The following is a 26,651-nucleotide window of genomic DNA, read 5'->3' on the forward strand; positions in this document are numbered from 1 at the left end:
TACTCCAAGGGAGATGTGATGCTGGCAGGGTCAGCGACTCCATCTCTGTCACACTGAGTGGAACTCTAGAGTCTCTGGTAACTGTGCTCGGAGGCTGCTAGCCTTCTGGTAGGCAGAAATTTAGCTCCCCTAAAAAAGCACACTTGATGGCAGGCTTGTGAATTGCTGGGCTTGAAGGAGGAAACATCTTCTTTGTACCATTATGTGTAGCAGTCCATTTTTGTACCACAGAATTCTCTGTGGGTTTGTGTCAGAAGCCCTTTCCTAGATCCAAACTGATTCTCCGAGAAGTTGCCCACTGAGTATTGTGTTGTGAGGACCCGGAGATGAGAAAATGCAGGTGTCTTTAGTTCCCATAGAGATAAGCTCAGACAAGATTGATTTGAACCACTTAGCAGGTGGCTTCCTGTTAAGTGCTGTTAGAATATGTTGGGAAGTGTGGAGGACTTCTCCAGGCCCTCATTGCTGTACAGATCCAAATTATTTTTCTCTGTTGAGGCAGTACTTCTGTTAGGTGCCAGATCCTGTGCTACTGGCCCACACTAGGATCCTCCCTCTTAACCCCCTCCCTCATTCTGCCTCTTTTATTTTCTCTTGCACTACCCAAAATCTCTTGAGTTTTTCCTTTCTGTTTTTTGTTTGCTGTTAAGCTTCAGCATTCTCCCACATCCACCCATTATGATTAGCCACCATTTTTCAGTGGCTTTGATTGTGTCTTGTGATTATGGAGAAGGAACAAGTGCTGGCTAGCTACCTCTATAATCTCCACATTGACTCTACTTTAACTCAAACCTGATCAATAAATGGAACATGATTGTTTTAGGGAAAATTTTTTTCCTGACTTTTTCTCCCAAATAGGCAGTTGCCATTTAGATTTTTAAAAACAAGTCATGCACACTTCTGTTTTATTTTGTCTTATTTTATGAGACAGGGTTTTACTATGCTGCCTAGGCCAATGTCAAACTCACTGTGTAGCTTGGCTGCCCTTGGCTGTGAAGCCATCCTCCTGAGAATGGGATTATAGGGTGGGTGTGCACCTGACTTCTTTTGTTCTTAATTTGTATGAATGTTTTTTCTCTTTCAAGAATGTGTGTTGGATTTTGTCAGATTGCTTTCTGCATTTCTTGATTATGGGATTTCTTCTTTAGCTTGTTGGTATTATAGATTCTATGGATTATTTTCCACATGCTGAATTAGACTTGTATTTGTGGTATAAGTTCCACTTCCTTATGGTATTTTATGTTCAGTTTACTTATCTTTTGATGAGGATCTTTCATTCTGTTCACAGGTATTAGTCTTCAGTTTTCCTTGTAATATCCTCATCTGTTTTTTTGTCTTAGGGTATTACTTGTATCAGAGAGTAAATTTAGATGCATTCCCTCTATTTCTATTTGCTGGAACTTGCTATATAGAGCAAGGAGTTCCCAAACTCACAGAGATGTGCCTACCTTTGTCTCAAGTGATGGGATTAAAGGGGTATGCCATCATGCCTGGGCTGAAGTGAAACTGAGATTATCCAGTTTAGATTCTTCTTTTCTAATGTCTGTATTTGGTGCTACAGTTCTCTCTCTATGATTTGCCATTACTGTACTTACATTTTTTGATAAGTTGTATATTCCTATGATTGAAAATATTCAACAGTCCCCTTTATGACTTCTTCAACCTATCATTATTCAGAACTAGAACTCAGAAATGTTTTGTGATTTTTTTTTTTTTTTTCTCCAGCTTTCTTCCCATTAGACTGAGTTTTAGTTCAGGTTTATTGTGATCTCAGTATAACTTCTATCCTTTCACACTTGTTTAGACACAGACTTGTTTTATAGACTGGAGTAAATCTTATCTTGTAAGTGTTGTGTATGTGCTACAGAAGAATGTGTAAATTGCGGTTGGATGACATATGCCATAATGTCAGTTACAGCCAGGGTTTGAATGATGTTCAATTCAATTGTGTCTGTACTTTTCCCCACTAAATATGTGTATAATTGATATGTGTATAATACAGGTCTCTGACAGTAACAGTGTATTTGGCTTTTCCAATTGTACTTCTATCACTTTTGACTCATGTATTTTGGCACTGTTGCTGTTGTCAGGCACTTACACATTAAGGAATGTGTTATATGACATTCCTTAGGAGATGTCAGAAATGCTTATTCACTCTAAATATGGCATCAGTGACAGTGGCAGACTAAAGAAATGAGTCCACCCAACTCTTATGTTCATATGGACACAGCTTTTACTTCAAAGGGAAATGTAAGAATTTATTCTGAGCCAAATTTGAGTGACCATGGCCTGAGAACATAGATTCTGCTTGCCTCAAATAATGTATTCAATGTGGAACACTTTCTTCTCAGAAATATAACCTTGCTAGTTGGAGAGATTTGTGTTTGGGGTCAGATTTATGCAGCAGTTACTTCTCTGAAGAAGTTTTCTCTCACTGCGTCTGTGGTTTATCTGCACACTTACGGGAGTGTGCCTGGCTGAGTATGGACACTTTGATCCACACTATGAGTGGGGCCTCTTGTCTCTGACTTCTGGGAGGCAAGTGTGCATTCTGTGGAGTTCCCCTGACATGGGAGAGAGTTATTGACAACTACAATAATTAACCCAGTTAAGAGTATCCTTTAATAATGGCCAGACCAAGAGTAGGCTCATAACTTCAGAATGTCTCTTGGTGCCAAAGCTCAGGCCTGAATTATTTTTAAAGACAAAAAAACAACAATTATATCAGTGCTTGAGGGGGCTTAGATCAGTGAGGGGTTGGATAGTCTTGATAACATCTGTTTTCTTGGAGGGCTTAGTATTTTCCAGACACTACACTACAATTATTTTTTATTTTATAATTCTTCTTACTTATTTTAGCTTTATGTTTTAGCTCAAACAAAAATAAGTTATTTTGGTTAAAACTCTGGGACCATAGTCAAGGTCATGGACATTCCCCAAAGTGTTGCCAAGGTGGATGTGGCTGTTGCAGGGTGGAAGGCCTGAGGGAGGTCTAGGAAGATACACAATAGAGTTAAGACAAGATGTTGCTACCTGAGTTATTTTACCGCTATCCTCTTGGGTTGGAGAGAACAGATGACTTATGTTTACTATGGTCATAGAATTCAAAAGTAAAAGAGCAAGACCGTGGTAGCAAACAGGAAGAAAACATAGACTTACATGTTGGCGGGAAGGCAGAAAATAAAGGTCTAATAGAAACAGTCAGATGCTGGGAATGGGGAGATAAATAGATCTTTTACTTAAATGCTCTGAAGCAAAGAGGATACCCAACCACCAACAAATCAGGAGACCATCAGCTAAACCAGAGAAAGGGTAGGTTTGGGTCTGAAAGAACTTAACAGGGTAGATGATTTGACACAGAGGGCTAACTCACCAACTCACCAAGTAGCAGGGTAGATGATTTGGCACAAAGGGCTTACACAGGTACTTGTCACCAAAGCAGGTGACTTGTCTGGTGAAAATGGATCATCCTTCTTTGGTCACTTATTTTCAGGCATCAGAACTTTCAGGATGTTTCCTTTTATTTGGGAGTTTTTAATTTTCTTTCAGAATCCCACCTCATTTGAAAATTTGTGTGTGTGTGTGTGTGTGTGTGTGTGTGTGTGTGTGTGTGTGTATGTGTATTCTTTGTTTTTGTTTTGTTTTGGAGGCAGGATCTCACTATTTAGTCCTGGTTACCCTGAAACTTACTGGCTGCCCTGGAACCTATTATGTAGGGCAGGCTGACTTGAAGCCTCAGAGATCCCCCTGGCTCTAACTCTGAAGTACTGGAATCAAAGGTGTATGCCACCAGGCTAGTCTTAGTGTTTATGTTCTTAACCATCTTATATATGTACATCTATATGTCACTAAGTTCAAAATATGTTACAGCATTCAAAACCTACCTATAGAACAAGGCAACACTGTATCTGTTAAGCAGTAATTACTCATACTCTACTGTCTCCCTGATAGTGATTGTATTTACCCTGTTTTTTCCTAGCTTCTTTTGTTAAACAGTGTGTCCTTACAAGTTTATCCATGTTATAGCATGAGTTCAAATCATTTTTAAAAATTAATAATATTCCTGTCCATGTGTGTGTGAGAGAGCGAGAGAGAGAGAGAGCAAGAGAGAGATTTTCTCCAGAGATTTTCTCCATCTATTGATGGATAAATGAGTTGCTTCTGTCATTTGGAATAATGCTCTTATGAATGTGACTGTTTTTCTTTTCATCTTTGCTTTCAGATACTTTGAATATATACCTAGAAGTAGAATTGCTAAATCATATTTCCCACTTTGTGGTTTGGTTATCTGCTTGGAATTTCTTTTCCTATGATTTTGCCTTTTAGCTTAATGTATGTCATTAAGAGGTAGAATGAGTCATTTACATAGCTTATTGTTGGATGCTGTTTATCTGTATACTTGAGTTCATTCTGGCAGTTTATGTCTGTTGCAGGTGTTGAACCCAGGGAGTTGTGCATGTTGAGCAAATGTTCTACCACTAAACTCAATCCCAGTCTCTGTAGCTCACACTGGTCTTGTACTTGCTATGTATTATTGGTTCCTCTGCCTCTGGCCTCCAAAGTGTAAAAGTTACAGATGTTTGCTGCCTGTGAAACCATTTGTGTTTAATTAAAGTGAAAGGGAGATTAACATTGTATTCTCACTTGGCTATTACATTCTTTATGTCATAGTTTTGTTTGTATTTTGTGTATGTATATATATATATATATATGTATGTATGTATACTTTGCTTATGCGTCTCTCTGTCTTTGTTTCTTGACACCGTCTTAGAGAGAGAGAGAGAGAGAGAGAGAGGAGAGAGAGAAAGCAAGAGTGCTCAGAGGACAGGAGGCTGTCAGGCATTCTTTACTGTTGCTGTCTGTTTTTTATGCTTTGAGACAGTTTCATGGCGTCTGGGGTACGTTTTGCCTAGGCTGGTGGTGAGCAAGATATTCTTTTGTTAGACCTTCTTAGATTGTGCAGAAGAGTCAACATGAGCTAGTAAAAATAACTGTGTTCTGTTATGTACATTTTTTTCTGTCGTAGTTAAATGTCGTATTTATAATGAAGCATATTTAACTTAAAAATTAAATACAACTGAATATATCATTTCTTTGTTGTGTTTCTTTTTAAAGGAGCCGTGGTCCTCAAGAATCTTGAAATTAAAGAAAATGCACTGGTAGGTTTTGCATATGAAAATTTATGACATTAGTGTATTTACTTAATGCACTCTTTTGTAATTTAACATGCCACTTTAAATTACTCAACTATGAAAAAAAATTGAAAGTTATTTTCATAAAATGTGAACTTTGCAAAGTAGAATTCTTAAAGATAAAACTGGCTGTACTTTTTTTTTCTCATTTATTTTATTTATTTCCATATGGTATTTCTGTGCAGTGTTTAGCTTGTCTTCTAGTTTATTTAACATCATTTTAATATATTAAATTTGGTGATGTGAATTAGATTCACAGTCTTTTGCAACAAATCCAGCATCTCTTTTCACAACTTGTTGCCATTGCCGAGGGAAACTCTCGCCATGTTAAACACAGCTTCCATTCTCGCTCCGCACTGTCCTTGGGAATTTTCTTCAGTGCACAGTGACACTGTCCTCACGAAATCAGTCAAAGCAGGTTTGGTTGGTGTGATTGAAGTCTTTGAGATCTGTATTTATTATGCATACTGATCTCTGATTAGCTACTTGGTTTACAGTATTTCCCCTCTTCTGATATTTGACTAATCTGTTGAAGTGTCCTTTTAGGTATAAATGTTTTTAATATGAAGAAGGCCAATTCATCCATTTTCACATTGCTTATGCTTTTGTTGTCATTTCCATGGCATTTATCATGAAGATTTTTTTCTTGTGTTTTCTTCTAAACTATAAAGTTTTAGTTTTTCTGTTTAGTTTTGATCCAAGTACAAAGACCCATCTTCCTGTTTGTACTATTGGCTATCCCACATTCCTCAGCACCACTTATTGTAACAGCTGTTCTTTCTCCCAATGAGTGGGAGAACCAGTTTTCAAATTACTGTCTTGTAAAATGCCAGTTTTGTGCAGTAAAGTCTAAATCTTCTGTTCAGTAAGTATATACTTAACTGTTTACTTTGCAAAGAAAATATTTCTGTAATAAAACCATTTCATTTGAATGGATACTGAGGATAAAGAGAATATGCAAGGTAACTAAAATAGCCTTATGTAACTTTAGAAAAAATAATTATCTTTATTTTGAACTTTATATGGATGAATTTTTTACAGATTTACTTTTCTTTATAGCATGAACTTGATGTACCATTCAAAGTTAAAGTTGGTCATATAGGTAAGCAATATTTATCACTGGGGTGTTTTTCTTGCTGGGCATGCAACCTAAATAATTAAACTATTATTGCTGTAGTGTAATTTTCCTAACATTTATGAGCATTAATTGAAAATATATAATATAATATAACTTGTGTTTTTGTTTATGTAGAATTTGGTGTGTCACTTAAAGTATTATGAGGTTAATGTACTACTTAAACAATAATTGCTTATCTTAGTAGGTCTTAACGTTGAATTAAGAGTCCAAGGAGCCTTTAACAGACCTTAGGAACTGTGTCTGTTTCTATGTTTCTAACTAACTGTTTACCATTATGTGGTTAGGTCAAGGTTTGGATCATCCAGACAGTGTATCTGGGGACCAAAATCAAACCTTGATTGTGCTGTAGAAGATTTCGCAGGTTTTTTATTCTAGAAAATAAAGTGCTTTATGTTTGTTTATTTGTTTGATCTGGATTATTTTACCCATGTTTGTAATTCATTAAAGAATGAATTTAAATTAAATAAAGTATGAACTTAAAGTAGTTCATGTATTCATGTATTGGTACAACAGATATAAACTAAATGTAAGGTTTAACATGTTATAGTAAAATTTTCTTTTAGGATTCCTAGTTTATGCTGTTGTGTGTTTATTTAAATGTTTAAATGTCTTAGAGGTTGATTAAGATCATAGTGTCTTAAATGGAAACTTCCAGCTCACTTATTTATTTATTTATTTTTAGTGACTATAGTAGGTTTGTATGATGTTATTGAAGCTGTGAGGATATCTGAGAAACTTAGATAAAATATTGTGATGGCAGTCTTCACAACTTTGTACACTGTACTCATCGTTTGATATTGGACCATAGACCACAGAAAGTTGATATTTGACATTGTTACTTGTTACTCTAAGGACAGTTAAGCATTAAACAAGAAATGGAAAATAATTGTTATTTTCCTATTGCCTATTTCTTATAGTTTGGATTGGTAAATTTTTTAAAAGACTTGTGATCACGGTGTAAGGACTTTTCATAATCGAAGTTGATTTGACTTCATTTACTTCTTTATTATAACACAGTAATCTGAGGAATACACATTTGGGTGGAATAATCTTATTATATTGTAAAACAGTCATATTAAATTTCTTGTATGTTGCTTTTAGACATTGCAGAAGTCACTTAAGTTTTCCACTGGTGATTCTTGAATTTTTAGTGAATGTCAGTGTAACCTCAACTCAGAAAAAATTAAGAAATATATCAAGAAAGTTTAAAATATATAAAAATATACCAAGGTTGAGATTTCACTAGTTACTTTTCTCATTGGTATGCTAAGGTGCCTGACACAAGCAGCTGAAGGAAGGAAGGGATTATTTGGTTATGTTTGAGGGTGCAATTCATCATAATTGGGAAGGGATGGCAACAGGAAAAGAAGGTGGCTTGTTACATTTTGATAAAAGCCAAGAAGGAGAAAGAAATTCTGGTGCCTAGCTCTCTTTCTCCTTGTGATTTACTGTGGGACTCCAGACCCTGCGATTGTATTGCTCAACTTTAGAATAGGTCCTCCCTCCTCTTTAAACCTCTCTGGAAATGACCTTAAAGATAGATACCCTTAGAGCTTGTTTCCTGTCAAATTGAAAATCAGTATTAATCATCACAGGTTTGATTCCAGCCATTATATAAAACTATATATAAAAACAAATGTATATTTATACATACATATAACAGGAGATACACCTTATTTTTTTTAGATCTTGCCCTCTTTTGTTTTCTCTTGTAAAAAAAATGACAATAAATTAATTTTCAGATACTAGAAAATTCAGTAGACAGAATTAAGGTGTTACTTGTATACATTCATATGGTAACCGCCATCCTTTAATATTATATTTTACATTATATTTATATTATATTATATTTGTTTGTTACTTTTATTGTGCTTACCTCTTTTAAAAATTTTATTATTATTATTATTTACAATTTATTCACTTTGTAACCCAGCTGTAGCCTCCTCCTTCATCTCCTACCAGTCCCATCCGCCTTCCTTCTTCTCCCCCTATGCCCCTCCCCTAGTCCACTGATAATGGAGGACCGCCTCCCCTACTATCTGACCCCAGACTATCAGGTCTCATCAGAACTGGCTGCATTGTCTTCCTCTGTGGCCTGGCAAGGCTGCCTCCCCTGGGGGAGGTTATCAAAGAACCAGCTACAGAGTCCATGTCAGAGACAGTCTCTGCTCCCTTTACTAGAGAACCCACATGGAGACTGAGCTGCCTATGGCTTCCTCTGAGCAGAGGGTCTAGGTCCCTTTTTCTTCTTTTTCTTTTTTTTCTTTTCTTTCCCTTCTCCTTTCCCTTTTCCTTTTCCTTTCCTTTTCCTTTTCCTTTTCCATAACCTTTTCCTTTTTCTTTCCTTTCCCCTTTCCTTTCCTTTCCCCTTTTCCTTTCCTTTCCCCCTTTCTTTCCCCTTTCCTTCTTCCTTTCCTTTCTTTTTTCTTTTAGATGCCACAGTATATTTCCTGATGTATTTGTTGAATGGAAAAGTACCTAGTCTAAATGAATTATATTAAAGTCCAGTCAATTTTATAGGAATGTAGTGTTCCTCTGACACTATTATTGCTTTTTCTACTGATCTTTCAAAGATGTATTCTAATGTTTTATATATATATATATATATATATACACATACACACATACATATGTATACATGTATACACACACATATATGTAGATTTCTGTTGAATGAACAATATTCTTGTCTTTATTATTTTAATGTAGGTAGTCTTGCGCTTAAAATTCCATGGAAAAACCTTTATACTCAACCAGTTGAAGCTGTTTTAGAAGAAATTTATTTACTCATAGTGCCTTCTTCTAGTAAGTCATTCAAAATTTATCATTTAAATTATTCTTATTTTAGATAGAAAAATCTTTATATTATGTAAATATTTTTATTTTATGTGCTTTGATGTTTTTGCCTGTGTGTATGTCTATGTAAGGGTATAAGATCTTGGTATTACAGACAGTTGTGAACTGCCATGTGGGTGCTGGGAATTGTTTCCAGGTCCTTTGGAAGAGCAATCAGTGCTCTTAACTATTGAGCTATATCTCCAGCCCCTATATTTTGTTTGTGTTATAAGTAATCTTGGTAAAGATAATTTAGGATTTCAATTTAGGGTTTGTTGATTCAAATTGAATTGCATGGTTTTTTGTTTGTTTGTTTTTTTTTTTTTGTTTTAAATCTCAGGCTTTGAATTGTTGATCATTTTCAAGGATAATTTTTGGAATGAGTATATTTAAATTTAAGGTAGTTGAAATTTTTTTATGATTTCTGTAGGAATAAAATATGATCCTATCAAAGAAGAAAAACATCTCATGGAAACAAAGCAACGGGAACTAAAAAGAATAGAAGAAGCAAAACAGAAAGTAGTTAATCAAGGTAAAAAGTCAATAAACTGGTAGTAAAGTATTTACTATTTATTGTTCTATACAGTAAATTTTATATTAGTATATTGTTTTCTGCTGGATATGCTGAAATTATGTTACAAGCAGAAAGCCATTTTATTACCTGGAAAGTTCCACGTTTTGTTATATGTGCAGAAATTTTACCTTGTGAAACTTAAGGCAAATAATAGTTTGTTGCAAGGGTAAAGTCAGTTTTTAACATTAGCAGGGGTACCAAGTAGATCTTACCTTTCTAGCCTTTGCCTTTATATCCCCCTTATATAGACTATGTACTCTTCAATATACTTAATCCTTTAATGTGTTTATGTTTGCTTTACTCGATCTTCCCCCCCAACATTCCACCTTAGTTCACTGTAGGTCACATGACTCATCATTACAGCTCATTGATCATCAGTGGAAGAGGTATCCCATAGAAACCCGATTTTTCCAGCTGTCTTCTTGTTACTGCCACTAGAGTGCCTCTTGTTACTGCCCAGTGAGACAAGAAGCTAGCTTTTAAACATTGTCTACCTAGTTGCTTTTAAAAGACCTTCGGAATGAACGATTTTGAAAATCTCAAGTGATCTATTAAAAATGTTACACATTTTCTTTAACAAGGCAATGTTAGTTTAATATATGGATATTTATAGGGCTTGCGTTTTATTTAATTTAAAAAGAAATACTTATAATTGTAGAAAATCCTCCGGAAGAGAAACAGGACACTTTTGCAGAAAAATTAGTTACTCAAATCATAAAAAACCTTCAAGTGAAAATTTCCAATATCCATGTTCGTTATGAAGATGATGTAAGTATTTTATCTTTATGTATGTACTTTACTGTTTCTGGCTTTTGCTCTATAGTGTCCAGCCTAGTAAATACTGGGAAGTGGAAGGACCAAGATCTTAGGACCATAAGATCTTTTTGTTTTATTGTTGCACTTTTAATGAGTTCTTGATTACACTTTGCTTAAGCTGTTCAAACTTTGGATTATGAAGGTGGTGTCTTGGGAGTTAATGAATTTTACAGATTTTTTTTTACCTCCAGGAAAGATCACTGTTTTAGAAGTAAGTAGAGCTAACTTTATTTCTGCTCTTTATTACTTTATTGTTTTCTTAAATATGTATTTAGTTGCTGTTCTAGTTTGTGGTTTTTCTGTTGCTGTGATGAAAAACCTGATAAAAGCATCGTTAAGAGAGAAATACTTTACTGGCTACAATTCAGGTCAGAGTTCATCATTGCAGAACGTAAGGGCAGGAACATGATGCAGAGAGTCGCATTCACATTCATCAAAGCAGAAACAGAATGAATTGCATGCTGTACTCAGCTTGCTTTTGCCACTCATACATAGCACAGGACCCAAATCCAGGGAGCAATGCCACCCACAGAGGGCATATCAGTTAACATCATCAAGATGATCCACCTCTACCCCTATATACACAACACCTTGTCTTACTGGACATGACCATAAATGAACCTGATGCTCAGGTGCTTCCAGATTGTGTCGAGTTCACAATTAAAGATAACCATCCCATTTACTTTTAATGGTGCTGTGTCCTTAAAAAAAATTTTTTTAAGCACACTTCTGACAAGTTTATTTAATCTTGTATGGTAGAAAAGGCACAACACCAATACATGTGCCCTAGAGAGAATTACATCATTAACCTGGCTGTCTCTTGGTTCTTGGAAGAAAGAACTTTAAAGAGTCTTCTTGGCTTCAAATATATATATATTTTTAACAATTAAAACTTAACAAAAAGTTGGGTTCTTACAATGAAAATATATATAAATCTTTGAGTGAACATGTCCCCTCTCCTCTTTAAAATAAAATTGTGCGCATAACATAAGTTTCATAAATAATGCTGCCATTCCAATGAGAGGTAGTCATCATCTGTGGCTGTGAGGGAGCCTCCAGTTGCTGCTTAAAAGATGACCCAAAGAGTCTGAGATTAAAAACAAAAACAAAAAACCTGATGACTAAGGATATTGAGCATTTCAATTATTTCTCTACCATTTGATATTCGTCTGTTGAGGATTCTCTGTTTAGCTCTGTACCCATTTTTTAATTGGATTACTTGATTTGTTGCTTTTTAACTTCTTGAGTTCTTTATATATTCTGGATATCAGCCTCTGTCAGATACAGGATTGGTGAAGATCCTTTCTCAGTCTGTAGGCTGTCATTTTGCTCTTACAATAGTGTCCTTTGCTTTACAGAAGCTTTTCAGTTTTATGAGGTCCCATTTATTGATTGTTGTTCTTAGAGCCTGTGCTGTTGGTGTTCTGTTCAGGAAGTGGTCTCCTGTGCCAATGAGTTCTAGGCTGTTCCCCACTTTTTCTTCTAACTGATTTAGTGTATCTGGTCTTTCATCTACTTGGACTTTAGTTTTGTTCAGGGTTATAAGTATGGATTTATTTGCATTTTTCTACATGTAGTCATCCAGTTGGACCAGCACCATTTGTTGAAGATGCTGTCTTCTATCCATTGTATGGTTTTGTATTCTTTGTCAAAAATGAATTATCCGTAGGTGTGTGGGTTTATTTCTGGGTCTTCTATTCAATTCCATTGATCCATCATTCTTTTTCTATGCCAGTACCATGCAAATCAAAACGACCCTGAGATTTTATCTTACACCCATTAGAATGGCTAAGATCAAAAACGCAAGTGACAACACATGCTGGAGAGGATGTGGAGAAAGGGGAACCCTCCTCCATTGCTGGTGTGAATGTAAACTTGTACAACCACTTTGGAAATCAATCTGGTGCTTTCTCAATTAGAAATGGTGCTTCCTCAAGATCCAGCTATACCACTCGTAGGCATATATCCAAAATATGCTCAAGGACACAACAAGGACATTTGCTCAACCATGTTCATACCAGCTTTTTTTGTAATAGCCAGAATCTAGAAACAACCCAGATGTCCCTCAACAGAGGAATGGATACAGAAATTGTATTACATTTACACAATGGAATACTACTCGACAATTAAAAACAAGAAAAATCATAAAATTTGCAGGCAAATGGTAGGATCTTGAAAAGATCATTCTAAGTGAGGTATCCCAGAAGTAGAAAGACACACATGGTATACACTCACTTATAAGTGGATATTAGACATATAATATAGGATAAACCTACAAAAATCTGTACACCTAAAGAAGCTAAGCAAGAAGGAGGACCCTGGGTCCTCACTCAGAAAGGCAAGTGGTATGGACATTGGAAGAGGGAAAAAACAGGCAACAGGACAGGAGCCTACCACAGAGGGCCTCTGAAAGACTCTACCCAGCAGGGTATCAAAGCAGATGCTGAGACTCATAACCAAACTTTGGGCAGGGTACAGGGAGTCTTATGAAAGAAGGGGGAGATAGAAAGACCTGGAGGAGACAGGAACTCCACAAGGAGAGCAACAGAACCAAAATATCTGGGCCCAGGGCTCTTTTCTGAGACTGATACTACAACCAAGGACCATGCATGGAGATCACCTAGAACCCCAGCACAGATGTAGCCCATAGTAGCTCAGTGTCCAAGTGGGTGCCTTAGTAAGGGGAACAAGGACTGTCTCTGACATGAACACAGTGGCTAGCTCTTTGATCACCTCTCCCTGAGGGGGTGCAGCCTTTCCAGGCCACAGAAATCAGTGCAGCCAGTCCTGATGAGACCTGATAGGCTAGGGCCAGAGGGAAGGGGAAGAGGACCTTGGACTTGGAGAGGGGCATGGAGGAGAAGAGGGAAGAGGAGTGGGATTGGGAAGGGATGAGGAAGGGGGCTGTAGCTGGGATACAAAGTGAATGAACTGTAATTACTACAAAAGAAAAGCATAGATACATCATAAACTTTCATAAATAATTTAAAGTGCACTTTTTTCCAATCAGTTTAAAAAAATAAAGAAAAAAAACTAATACATATGTGGAAAGACCAAGTCTATAGAAAAAATGCCCAACGTAGTAGGTCTTTGAGTCTAAAGACCTACTTTGGTATTTTACATTTTAAAGTGCATAGAGATTGATAGTTTTAAATGCATTGATGGAGAATTTATGTAAAAATAGAGGGCTTTGTTTGTTTTTGTTTTTATTTTTTATTTTTTTTCTGGCAAAGGTTGGGACTGAAAGCAGGGTCTGTCTAATTCACTTTTTTTTTTTTTTTTTAAGATCACAAATGGAGACAAACCACTGTCATTTGGTATTTCCCTTCAAAATCTCAGCATGCAGGTACTTTTTTCAAAAGAAAATGTAACTTTTTAAATTGTGTAGTATAAATGGATACATGGTTAAGTCGGCATCAAAAATATACTTGATATGTGTTTGTTTAGGTGTGTAGAACGGTCTAGGAAGCTAATAGACTTGATTAAAAGGGAGGAGTAAGTAGGTGCTTATCACCAAAACGTTGATTTCACTTTTTAAGTTGATACAGATATTTTATATGATTCTTCTGTAGGTTACCTTTTTGTAGTTTACTGTGTTTTTCATCTTTAATTTTGTAGCTACAAATAACACAATTCAGTATTATATTCCATTCAGTATTATATCTTCTATTAGTTTATTTTGCATAGTTTACTTTTTAAAACATGATTCTGCAAGTGAAAAAGAAAGGGAGGAGAGTTGTGTAAGCCAGACATTCCTTGGTAAAAGGGATGGTATCTGCTGTTCTGCTGACAGAAAAATATAGAGAGCTACTATTTATATTTGGTAAAGTGAAAACTATTGCTCCAATAACAACAGTGGCTTTATTGATTGAAAATACTTTATGTATATTTGTGTCTTCCTGAGTGTATTTATGTGCATCATATGTGCATGATGGGACCCCACCAAAGGAAGACAGAAGGCAGTGTAGGAATTGGAGTAATTGTGAGTCACTGTGTGTGGGTGCTGAGAACTGAACCCTAGTCCTTTTGCAAAAGTCATATGTGTTTCTAACCACTGAATTATCTCTGCAACCCCATAAACTTTGGAGGTTCCTGGAAACATGTCAGCCATAAGAGACTCATACAGTTACAGACTCTTGGTTTGGCATCCTGATATGTGTTTTGTATATTTAGTTTTACAGGTTTTTGCAGTGCTGGGGCTCAGCATGGTGGGTAAGCAATCTGCAGCTGAGCCCCATCTCTAGTATAAAATCTATGCTTTAAAAGTCACTCTTGTTGATCATAATTCATGCTAAAGTCTGGGAGCCATTCTGTTAGTCAGTTCTTCACACAACAGTGGGAACCATTTTTCTCAGATCAAGGATCTGGCAGGATGTGATGGCACAGACCTGTTATCCCAGCATCTGGAACATGAGGTAGTAGCATGAGCTCAAGGCCGTCTGGGCTATATTACCAGACCTTGCCTTGAAAGAAAAATTCATATGCAAATAATTATTTGAATACTTTATTTCCCATTTTTTATTTTTTAAAATTTAAAATTTTGGTTTGAACCTGGGGCCTTCTGCAACATTCCTTGATAAGTAGTCTTCAGTATACACCTGGTCTTATCCTCAGTGACTTTGATTACTCTTGGTTTAAAATCTGTATTTATACTGTGTATAAACCTTTAAAGTCTGACCTTAATTAACTTTTTTTTTTTTTTTTTACTTCCTGTATTTTATTATCTGGCCATATCTTGGGCCTTAAAACAAAACAAAAAACAACAAAATCAAAACACAATAAACAAGCAAACAAAACCAACTATGTCTTCCTTCCTGGAATCACAAGTTTACCATAAGTAGTATCAGTTCATGGTGTCTGGACTCTGGTGGTGATGAGGTTGTTTTGTCAGGAGTTCTTTCAACAAGTGTACTGTTTTAGGTTAGTCATTGTATCTGGCACACCTCCGAGTTTGATTTTTTTTTTTTGTTTTTGCTATGTTCTGTCTGTTGTGTATTGGGGTTATAAAATTACCTGTTTGAAATTGATTATTTTTGCTTGTTTTTGTTCAGTGCGCTTTTTTTTTTTTTTTTTTAAAGCAAAGGGTTAGGGTTAATGGTCCAATAATATTATTTTTGACTAAATGATATGTTTTCCAAGGATTTTCATGGGAAATTGATCTTAGGGTATGATAGACAATGACCTGCTTGTTATATATAATGGTCTTTTTCTTTTCCCCCGTCCCCTTCAGACAACTGATCAATACTGGGTTCCATGTTTACATGATGAAGCTGAGAAACTAGTTCGGAAGGTAAAATAAATTCTATTCCCTGGACTGGATGAAAGGGAATTTTAGAGAGATGCTGATGATGATATGTGTGTTTGTGTAAACAACAATTATGGGAATTATGTCTATTTGCTTTACCTAGGATTAGACTCACGTCCTTGAGACTTCTGAGCAGAGCAAAAGTTAAAAATCCTTTAAAAAAAAAAAGTAACTAAGATAAACATAAACAACAAGATCCTAGGGAAGAGGCTGGAACCTCATTCAGAAGGGCAAACAGGATAGACATCAGAAGTGGGAAAAGACAGGGAACAAGACAGGACCCTACCACAGAAGGCCTCTGAAAGACCCAGCAGGATATTGAAGCAGATGCCGAGACTCATAGCCAAACCTTGGGCAGAGTGTAGGGAATCTTATAAAAGAAGGGGGAGATAGAAAGACCTGGAAGGGACAGGAGCTCCACAAGGAGACCAACAAAGCCAAAAAACCTGGGCCCAGCGGTTCCTGCAGAGACCAGTTTTCCAACCAAGGAGACCTAGACCCCATGCACAAATGTAATGGGCAGCTCAGTATCCAAGTGGGGGTACTCTAGTAACGAGAACAGGACTATCTCTGACATGAACTCAGTGGCTGGCTCTTTTATCACCTCCCCCTGAAGGGGGAGCAGCCTGTCCAGGCCACAGAGGAAGACAATGCAGCCAGTCCTGATGAGACCTGATAGACTAGGGTCAGATAGTAGGGGAGCAGGACCTCCCCTATCAGTGGACTAGAGGAGGGGCATGGGGGGAGAATAGAAAGGGAGGGTGGGACTGGGAGGAGATAAGGGGAGAGGTCTACAGTCAGGATACAAAGTAAATCAGTTGTAAAAAACAAAACAAAAAACAACTAACAAACATGTAATAAACTTGCTTTATTTCTAGCTAATCCGGTTAGATAATCTTTTTGCTTACTGGAATGTGAAGTCTAAAATGTACTATCTGAGTAATTATGATGAATCGTTGGTAAGTAAATATTTATGTGTACATTTGTTGTATTACATTTTATATAATGTTTGACTCGTAGTCCAAAATGCAGCCCTAGAGTCAGTGTTGCTTCTAAACAGAGCCCTATAGGACTTTTAAAAACAGAATTAACTAGAAGATTCCTTCATAATAGGTAATGATAACATTGCTCAGCCCTTTGAACATTTTATCCTTTTTTATCATTTTAACATTTTATCATTTTTAAATTGCTTTTAAATATTCTTATTGATAATATGTTTGTAGGATAAAGATACTTGCACAGCTATAAAACAATTTGTTTTTGTTTTTTTTTTTTAATAGGAAGCCTTGAAAAATGGTATTGTCAATGAAAATATTGTTCCAGGAGGTTATGATTTTGGTAAGTTCTTAGATAAAATAAAAATTAGCAAATTTAGATAAGCTATTATGTTAACATGGCTGATATACTGGATTATCTTTTGTTTTTTTGTTTTGTTTTATTTTGTCTACTCTAGACATGGGTTCTATGTGTAATCTTGGCTGTCCTGGACTTGGCTTTGTAGACCAGGCTGGCCTTGAACTCACAGAGATCTGCCTGCTTCTGCCTCCCTGATTGCTGGGATTATAAGTGTGTGCCACTGTTCCCAGTTTCTACTGGATTATATTATATTAAATTTCCTCCTAGTTAATACACACACACACACACACACACACACACACACACACACACTTTTCAACTTAAATCAAAATAGACTTACCTTTTCAACATATTTTATTAGAATTTTTGGTTACATTTCAAAACTGTAGGAGAAAGTGTCTAATAAGAGAATTTTAATGAATTGTGTTAAATATTAAGGATTAGTATCAATTATATTAATGTTTATTAAGACATTTCAGAATCAAGTACAATTTAATATAGCTAACTGGTATATCTATAGTGGTATTATGATTTTTCTGTTTATCAACTGTCTAATAATTTCACCTTTTAAGACAAAAGTATTATTCAGTAACCCAGGCTTGTATCAAACCTATGGCAGTTTTCCTGCCTTACCCAAATTCTGGGTTTAAAGGTGGGAATCACCATATCGCGCTTAAAATTTTTATTTTTTACTGTTGAGTTATTTTAAGTGAACATAGATTAACCTCCAGCACCCACTATGTAGCTATGGCTGTCTTGGAACTAACTGTGTAGTTAGGCTGATGTTACTTTTATGATGACAAGGTAGGAAAGGAGTGATTTAAAAAATATTTTTAGCTTTGAGGCTACTTAGTAACTTAGTTTTAAAATTTGGCTTCTAGATAAGGCATAGCATATTGTTTTTTGGAGTTTTCTTGACATCAGTAAAAGTTTCCTTTATTTATTGCTATGTTTGTGATAACTTTTTCATAATTTCTTCAAATGGCATTTCTGTCAACTCTGGCAGTTTTTGTTATTGTTATCATTGTCTCTTGTTTTTCTTTTCTTTTCTTTTTCCCCTGGGATTGACCCCAGGCAATCACTTTGTTACTGGGCTGCATGCCTAGTGCCTTGTGCCAAACTTTTATTTTCATTATTTTGAAGTTGGTTTTATTTTTAATTCCTTCTCAGAGGAAATATGAGGTCAGATAACTACCTCTCATATGTTTATAATTCTCAGATATATGTAGATTTGATTTATATTTTGTGTGTAAGAGTCCATTGAAGAAAGCAAATAATTAGTAACTGTTAAAGGATATTTGAATAACAGGATCAGTGGTGAAAAGCATAAAGAATGCTAAAGGATGTAGGAGTGGTAGATGAAAAGAATGGATCCTATATTTGAGCTAAGGATGAGTTTCTAAAGAAGACCTTCAACCTGTGACTGAAATGCAGAAATTGTTGAAAATGACAAAATGACACGAACATTATTTTTTTTAGGGTCAGAATGTCTCTGTACTATTGTGTTAGCAAAATATGTTGGCAATCCACCTCTGTAACTAATGGGACGCTTGGTGTTGTATCTCCTGGCCTATCCTTAAAGCAAGGTCCTGGGGGAAGTTGTTGGTTGCTGGCTACTGCTAGCTGCTGTGCATTGCAAAATGCTGATGCCAGAGAAGTCCTTTGTGCAGTGGGAACCAGATACCGGAGAAACCATCTTATATCAGAGCTAGGTGTTAGTGAATATTGCCTCTGTGGAAGCCTGTTAAATGAGCATACTGGGATCTCACAGTATGACTCTCTCCTGTTGATCTCTATGTATAGCATTATGCCAGTTGGTAAAGGGGAAAATGCTAAAATACTAATGGCCTAAAATCATGTTTTTTTTTTCTTTTTTTAAACAAGCGTTTAAAAGTGAATTTGATGTTTATAAGTTGATAACTGCATACTTGTCTTCCTTGCCTTCTACCTACTCTCCTTTTCTTCTAGTTAATGGGATAGATAATGGCTTTTTATATGCTTAGCTAAGAATTATCCAGTAGAACATGCAAATGTAATGATGTAAAAGATTTGGGAGGATTTCTGGATTCTGTCACATAAATGAAGAGCTTTTTTAGGGGCAGGACATAATCAGTTCATCTTGTAAGACAGTTTGGTTGTAAGAGAAAAATATTGGTATTTGCTAGATGAATAGGGATGGTAATAGGAGTTAATGGTGCTTCTCTTGAGAGCATGTGTGCATGTATTTTGAAAGCACCTTAGGTGCTGAAGGCATCTGAAGAGAGAAGAGGCTGTGAAATAGTGGTATAGAAGAGAAAGTGGACGGGGTCCAGTAGTGTTGTAAACTGTGATTCCACCAAGCAGCGTTCACATCGCTTAGAAGCTTGTTGAAGTGTGTGTTTCTTTTGATGAGAACTTCTATTTCCTTAGGGGACATAGGACTATTTAATTTATTACCTGATCTTGATTCAACTTTGGTAAATGGAGTCTATCAAGAAAATTGTCCATTTCATTTAGATTTTCAAATTTTGTTGTGTATAGGCTTTTGAAGTAGGACCTAATGATTCTTTGTATTTCTTCAGTGTCTGTTGTTATGTACCCCTTTTCATTTCTGATTTTTTTTTGATTTGGATAGTGTCTCTCTGTCTTTTAGTTTGGCTAACTAAAATAGAGAGGACCTAGATCCCCTGCTGAGATGTAGCCCATACAAAGCTCAGTCTCCATGTGGATTCCCTAGTAAGGGGAGAAGAGACAGTTTCTGACATGATCAAGTTGCCTGCTCCTTGATCAGTTCTCCCCTGGTGGGGCAACCTAGCCAGCCCATAGAGGAAGAGGATCCAGGCAGTACTGATGGGACCTGATAGGCTAGGGTCAGACAGGAGGGGAGAAGGACTTCCCCTATCAGTGGACTAGGGAAGAGGAGGGAGGAAGAGGGAGGGAGAGTGGGATCAGGAGATGAGGAAGGGGACAGTAACTGGGATACAAAGTGAATAAGTTGTAAAATAATAATAAAAAGAGCACATTTCTGGGCTCCTCCGGGGCCTTTTGCATCCAACTCTCTGAGGTGAGGCTTTGCACTAGGCTCTGGTAAACTCATCTAGCCTCATTGAACATTCCCAAAGTCCCCAAATAATCTTTTTTAAAGATAGGAAAAAAATCTATTGAAATTTTTATCATAAAGAATTGACAGATAATTAAGCAGACAGATATGATTGAACTATTTTAACTAATGTTTACATTAATTATACTAATTAATATAAGTATAGCAATGTATAATTGTATACATGGGTCACATGTAACTTTTATGATTATATCTGTTAAAAATGAGAAAGAAAATAAGCCTTAATTTTAGCAGGTTAAAAGTAGATCTGAGGATTTAAGTCAAAGGTTCAAGTATTGCTTTGTATTCAAGCAGATAGTATTTAAGTTTAATGTATAAAAGATGTGCTAGTGGTGGTTAAAACAAGCATATTGTATTATCTTTATATACAACTCAGATTATAATTCAGTAGTTGATCCTATCACTGTTCTCCCCTGTATACTTGTTACATTTGATCCAAGCAGACAATCTTGAGTAAATTTTTATTCTCCCACCTCTTTGTGCAAATTGAAGAATATGAGTTTACAGAGAAATGACCATAACATTGAATTAATGATAAATAAATCTTAACATTTCTAATATTCTCCAAAAATAAATTAAATCTAGAATTAAAGCTGATTCTTCTCTACTAATTTATGAAGAGTTTGTCTAACCAGAGTCAGCAGCTTGGGTATTTGGGACTGTGGAGAGGCTGTGAAAGAGGGGCAAAGGTATTTCTTAGGTGCTCTGTTTAGTGCTTGGACACATTTGAAGTAGAGCTCTAATTTTTTTCAATTTGTATTATTTTTCAGTTTTTCGACCTATATCTGCTAATGCCAAACTTCAGATGAATCGAAGACCAGATTTTGACTTTTCTGACCCCAAAATAAACCTGGATGTTGAATTACATACCATAGCAATTGAGTTTAATAAACCACAGGTGATTTTCTTTGGTGACATTTAGGTTGAGTTACTGTTTAATGAAAACTAAGTTAAGATTTACGTGTTTCCTGAAATTTGGTTATATAACATTTCGTGAAAAACTCAGTAATTTGACTTTTACCTTGAGTAGTTGAAGAGGAACCCTGAAATATTTCAGAGCTTTTACTTTCTTTCCCTAGTATTTCAGTCTCATGGAGCTTCTCGAGTCAGTTGACATGATGCAACAAAACCTGCCATACAGAAAATTCAAGCCCAGTGTGCCTCTTCACTACCATGCCAAAGAATGGTAAATGCTTTGGTTGTTTGGAAAATTTTAAACATGTTAATTAATATTATTTTTAATATTTAAGAATGTATCACTAAGCTAAATTTACTATGTTTTTAAAGCAGTTGTAAGATTTGGTGCAAACTGATTTGGACCTAGCAATGTATGTAGCTTCCTTTATGTGTTACTGAATTGACTCAAGAAATTCTTCAAATGGAATTTACAACTAGAAATCCTAGAATAATGTAGTTTTTATGTACTGGAGTAGGGTCAGCAGTTTTTAAATAATTAAAGCTCACCTTGTTTTGTTTTTCCCCCTAAATTTCCCTAATTTACTCATTAGACCTGTATCAACTCAGCTTGAAATTTGGTATCTCAGACAGTTCCGTAGTCTTATCTGTGTAACCTTATTTTTAAATTTAAAAATCTTGCTATTCTTTTTTTAAGTTCTAGTTCAGTGTCCAGAATTTGTAGGTACTCTTATATAACTATTTCTATATTATTGACTAGTTTCCATTTATGCCTTAAGCTGTGCAGAACTATTTTTTAACAATATTGAATGTTTTGTTTATTTTATGTTGCAAGATATAGTAATAATTAGTAGAGTGTTACTGTAAATAAAGTGTTTAGATAGCATACTGTTTTCATAGTTTCCTTATTGTAGTTACTCATAGTAGAAAAAACAAATTCAGTTGTTTTGGTATTGTTGATTTGGTAGTAAGTGTGGGTTCGTTCTTTTTTATTTATTTTTTTTTAACTAGGTGGGCTTATGCTATAAAAAGTATTCTTGAAGTAAATGTTTGTCCCAGATTACGGATGTGGTCATGGAATCATATTAGAGCTCATAGACAGAAAATGAAACAATATAGAGAATTTTATAAGAGAAAGCTAACAAGTAAGAAGCCATCTCCTGAAATTCTCATGTCTCTGGAGGTTAGCATTTTAAAACAATCATTGGATATTTTGCGGTGCATAATTTCTCCTTAGTGTTGTTTGTCTTTAAAACATTTACATGTATTTATGTGTGCATGCTGGTGGTGCATGAATAGAGGTCAGAGAGTAACATGGAGTTATTTTCCCTTCTACCACGTGAGTTAGACAGTAGGCATGGTGGCAAGCATGTCTATCTGCTGAGTCACCCCTGTGTCCCTTCTGCCCAATTGTTAGTGACTGCTACTTTTTAATTATTTAGTCTTTTTACTGACCATGCTCTGTCTCTCTTATTTGGATATGTTTCTGCTTTTATTTACTACACCAGCGTATGTGTGTTTGTGTGTGTGTGAGTGTGTATGTGTGTGTGTGTAAGTAAACCTTGCAACCCAGAATGTAAGATAACATATTGAAGGTGTTCTATATTCTGTTTTCCATTGTCTTTCCTTAGTGTAGTAGCTTATATTCTAAAGTTGGATATGTAAAATTACTGTACAGTTAACAATTTTTTTTCTTACATTTTCAGGAGTTGGAGAGAACCTTGGATGTTTTTAATATAACCATAGCTAGACAACAGGCAGAAGTTGAGGTAATTTCAGATTATCATTAAATTGATAAGAATAAATCAAAGTATTATATGACAGGTAATGTAGTATCAGTATTGTGCAAAATACTGTTTTCTGAAGAGTTGAAATGTGCATTTTGTTTGTCAATAACACTTGATATGTTTTTGTAACATTTGTTCAAATAAGTCAAAGTTTTTTGTAAGCAATTAGGCTTCTGAAAGTTTTGGAGTTCATAAGTAGATGCAAAGCTAATTCTCCAGCCTGCAATTTCTCTTACCTTGTTAGACCACAGGGACAACCATGTGTTACTCCAAAGTTTTGTTTGGTGAATGTTATAGTTACTGTGTTATGTTGTTAGTATGTGTGTTTATTTGCATTTATTCACCTCAAAATAGGTTCATTGGAAATAATCTTGCTTCCATTTCTTTTGCTTGCTAAAAGAAAGATAATTTATCTATTGGAAAACTTGTTTATTTTAGGTAAAGAAAGCTGGATACAAGATTTACAAAGAAGGAGTAAAACATCCAGAGGATAATTCAGGATGGTTTAGCTGGCTGTGGACTTGGTCAGAATCAAATGCTAATCAACAACTAGATGTTAAACCTGGAAGTATGTTCATTTCATTTTGTATTAGTATAGTTAAGTGTGGAAGTAAAGTTTTTCAGAATTTTTTCTTATTAAGATAGATAATATAAATAAGTATTCATAATGATAAATTGTTATCAAAATTATAAAATTACTGTTATTTTGAGTTATTTGTTCAATAAAATAGTTGAAGCTATCCTCCAGATGCTGCAGAAGAGCTTTGCACTGGGTGTACTCAATGCAGCACATGGGGTATAGTGATAGGTAAATAGAAGTCTCAGAACGCTTTAAACCACAGGAAATTTATTATTTTTTTTAAAGTTGCTTCTTAGGAAGATTTTTTTTTCTTCCGCCTTCTCTTTTTGGGAAGTGTAGGTGTGTATGTGCTGTGGAGTAAATCTAGAGCCTTGCTTATATTTAGGCATGCACTGTACCTCTGTGTTACTGCCTCAAGTCTGTAACTATTTTAAGTAAGCAGGTTTTTGTTTGTTTTTTCCTGGGAAGTCCCTGTTGTTGAAGCTCAGTGTAATTTTCTGACTCCGATCCTAGATAGGTGGGATTACAGACAACATGATTTTTACTCCAATAATAAAGATCATAGCTATGCAGAGTTAGGGACTTAGATATGTGATACATCTTGGATTTCTCACTTATCAGTATGATGAAGTTTGGTGCTCTAGATCTATGTTATACATCTGTAAGTGGAGAGACAGTTAAGATAGTATTTAAATATACTTTGTATTGGTTAATACTGTGCCTAGTAAGTTTTTGCTTAACACAGACAGTGAAAAAAGTATATTGCCAAAGCTTTGCTTAGCAACCATTTTATTGAAGAATCATTTCTAAATTGCCAATACGAATCTATAGCTATTACTTGTAAAATATATTACAATAAAAATAAAAATTTGTTGGGCAGGAAGATGTCTGAGTGGTTTATAGTGTTGTTTACAAATTTGGTGACCTGAATTTGGACCTTAGATCCCACATAATAGTAGAGAGTCACCTTCTCAAAATTGTTCTCTGACCTTCACAAACACTCTGAGCATATTCTCTCTCTCTCTCTCTCACACACACACACTATAAATAAAACAAAAATCTAAGTTTTGTTTTTACTTAGAAAGCCAGGTAAATTATGTTTATTTTATATTGTTAGTAGTAAGACCATAAAGCACTTATTTATCATTTATAGTTCTTGAAGAAATGTTGACACCTGAAGAAAAAGTTTTACTTTATGAAGCAATTGGTTATAGTGAAACAGCGGTTGATCCAACCTTGCCAAAAACAGTAAGATATTTTCTTGATTTATATCTTTTTTTGTTTATATCTTTTAATATTACATGTGCCTGCTGTAATTCTTCCAGAAATTATATGTGGATAACATCTTTTTTGGTGATTATAAATAAAGATTTTATCTTAAGTCCCAAAATATAAATGAAAGTTATTTTAGTGATTCTTTGGTAGATGAAGGATTGTCTTAAAATTATCTCTGGTTTTGGGAATAAAGGAGTTACACAAATAAGATTGTTTTATTTATATATCTTTCTTCTCCCCATCCACACCTCTTCTCTTTTATTCTGGATATTCTCTAGTTTGAAGCCTTGAAGTTTTTTGTTCACTTGAAAAGGATGTCTATTGTTCTAAGAGAAAATCACCAAAAGCCAGAGTTGGTGGACATCATAGTAGAAGGACTTAGTACTTGGATTGTGCAAAGACCGGGAGCACAAGCCATGAAGTAAGTATAAATGGATTTTCTTTACAGAAAATCCAAATCTGAAAGATAGAATGCCAAGTTCTTTGACTATTGACAGGAAAATTGGTGTGATAACAGTGAAAACATAGACACACAAAATTACTCTTAGACTATGTGTGTGAGGAATATATAAAGTACAAATTCCAAGCTTAGACCTGGGTCCAGTCTCCAAGAAACCACATCATCTATATGCAAATATTAAAAAATACCCCCAAAATCTGACAATAGCTTGCAGACTTTGGAGTCTTTAAGTGCTGTGACTTAATGTACTCTTTTTTTGTGTTTAAGGACTTAGACTTTCCTTCTGTACTGTGTATATTTTTAATTGTTGATGTACTGTTCAGTAGAAAGTAACATATTAGCATAGAAAAACAGTAAAGAAAAACTAAAAAGTATTTGCACCTTACAGAAAGAAATAATAAATGTTGTCACATTCAGCACAACTGCAGGTCCCTGGACAGACCTGCCTGGGGTGGTGAAGGAATGAAGAAAAGAGGACAACAAGCTGGGATCGGGAGAAGTGGACTCTGGTGAAGAAACTGCAGTACCCCATAGCTCAATACATTCATTACACACAGTTTGAACACAGAGGTGGACTTTTGCATACAGTTAAGCAGAGTCACAATAGAGCAGAATAAGGAGGCAGGGTTAGCTAATCTTAGTAGTAGTAGTCTCTGTAGGGGAGAAGTCTTCAGGCTGCAAATCAAGGGGGCGAATATAATTGTTTTTAATCTTCATTTATTTATTAATTTGTTCATTTTATATCCCAAAAGCAACCCCCAACTCCTTCCTCTCCTCCCAGTACCACCCTTTTACCCACTTCCTCCCAACCCTCTCACCCCCATTCTCACTCCTCACACCTTATCCTCCCCTCTCCACTCCATCTCTCACACAGTTCCCTCTACTCCCAATGTCTATGATGTTTTTATTTTCCCATCCTAGTGGAATTCAAGCATCTTCCCTTGAGCCCTCTCTGTTACTTATTTTCTTTGAGTCTGTGGGTTGTAGCATAGTTATCCAATACTGTATGGCTAATATCTGCTTATAAGTGAGTACATACCATGTGTGTCTTTCTGGGTCTAGATTACCTCAGGATGATCTTTTCTAGTTCCATCCACTTGCCTGCAAATTTCATGATGTTCTTGTTTTTAATAGCTGAGTAGTAGAGAATACTCTTTGAACATCAGAGCAAGGAGCAGAGGGAGGCTTTGCTACCTCTCTGAGCTTAAATTTACCCCACCCCCCAGGGAGGTGGACAGTGTGCTCTTTTCCATGCAGCTGAGAGTAAGGTCCTTGGCCTGGCTGGGTCATGTCAACAGCACATATTCACCCAGGACTT

General features: G+C 35.6%; 1 protein-coding gene across 3 annotated transcripts in view; it reads left to right on the top strand.

Moving 5' to 3' along the window:
* Vps13a (vacuolar protein sorting 13 homolog A) overlaps positions 1-26,651 on the top strand; it is a 195,576-nt gene that overhangs the window by 7,112 nt on the left and 161,813 nt on the right. For all 3 annotated transcript variants that reach the window (XM_055614054.1, XM_055614056.1, XM_055614057.1), the window contains exons 2-17: positions 5,116-5,159; positions 6,252-6,294; positions 9,040-9,135; positions 9,596-9,697; positions 10,398-10,507; positions 13,842-13,901; positions 15,786-15,845; positions 16,739-16,819; positions 17,141-17,198; positions 21,087-21,214; positions 21,396-21,502; positions 22,243-22,414; positions 22,938-23,000; positions 23,457-23,586; positions 24,752-24,846; positions 25,152-25,294. In XM_055614054.1, the coding sequence (XP_055470029.1) occupies positions 5,116-5,159; positions 6,252-6,294; positions 9,040-9,135; positions 9,596-9,697; positions 10,398-10,507; positions 13,842-13,901; positions 15,786-15,845; positions 16,739-16,819; positions 17,141-17,198; positions 21,087-21,214; positions 21,396-21,502; positions 22,243-22,414; positions 22,938-23,000; positions 23,457-23,586; positions 24,752-24,846; positions 25,152-25,294 (1,492 nt within the window). The remainder of the gene's footprint in view (positions 1-5,115; positions 5,160-6,251; positions 6,295-9,039; positions 9,136-9,595; positions 9,698-10,397; positions 10,508-13,841; positions 13,902-15,785; positions 15,846-16,738; positions 16,820-17,140; positions 17,199-21,086; positions 21,215-21,395; positions 21,503-22,242; positions 22,415-22,937; positions 23,001-23,456; positions 23,587-24,751; positions 24,847-25,151; positions 25,295-26,651) is intronic.

The sequence above is a fragment of the Psammomys obesus genome, unplaced genomic scaffold (assembly GCF_907164565.1).
Source record: "Psammomys obesus unplaced genomic scaffold, mPsaObe1.curated_primary_1811, whole genome shotgun sequence".
Taxonomy (NCBI): domain Eukaryota; kingdom Metazoa; phylum Chordata; class Mammalia; order Rodentia; family Muridae; genus Psammomys; species Psammomys obesus.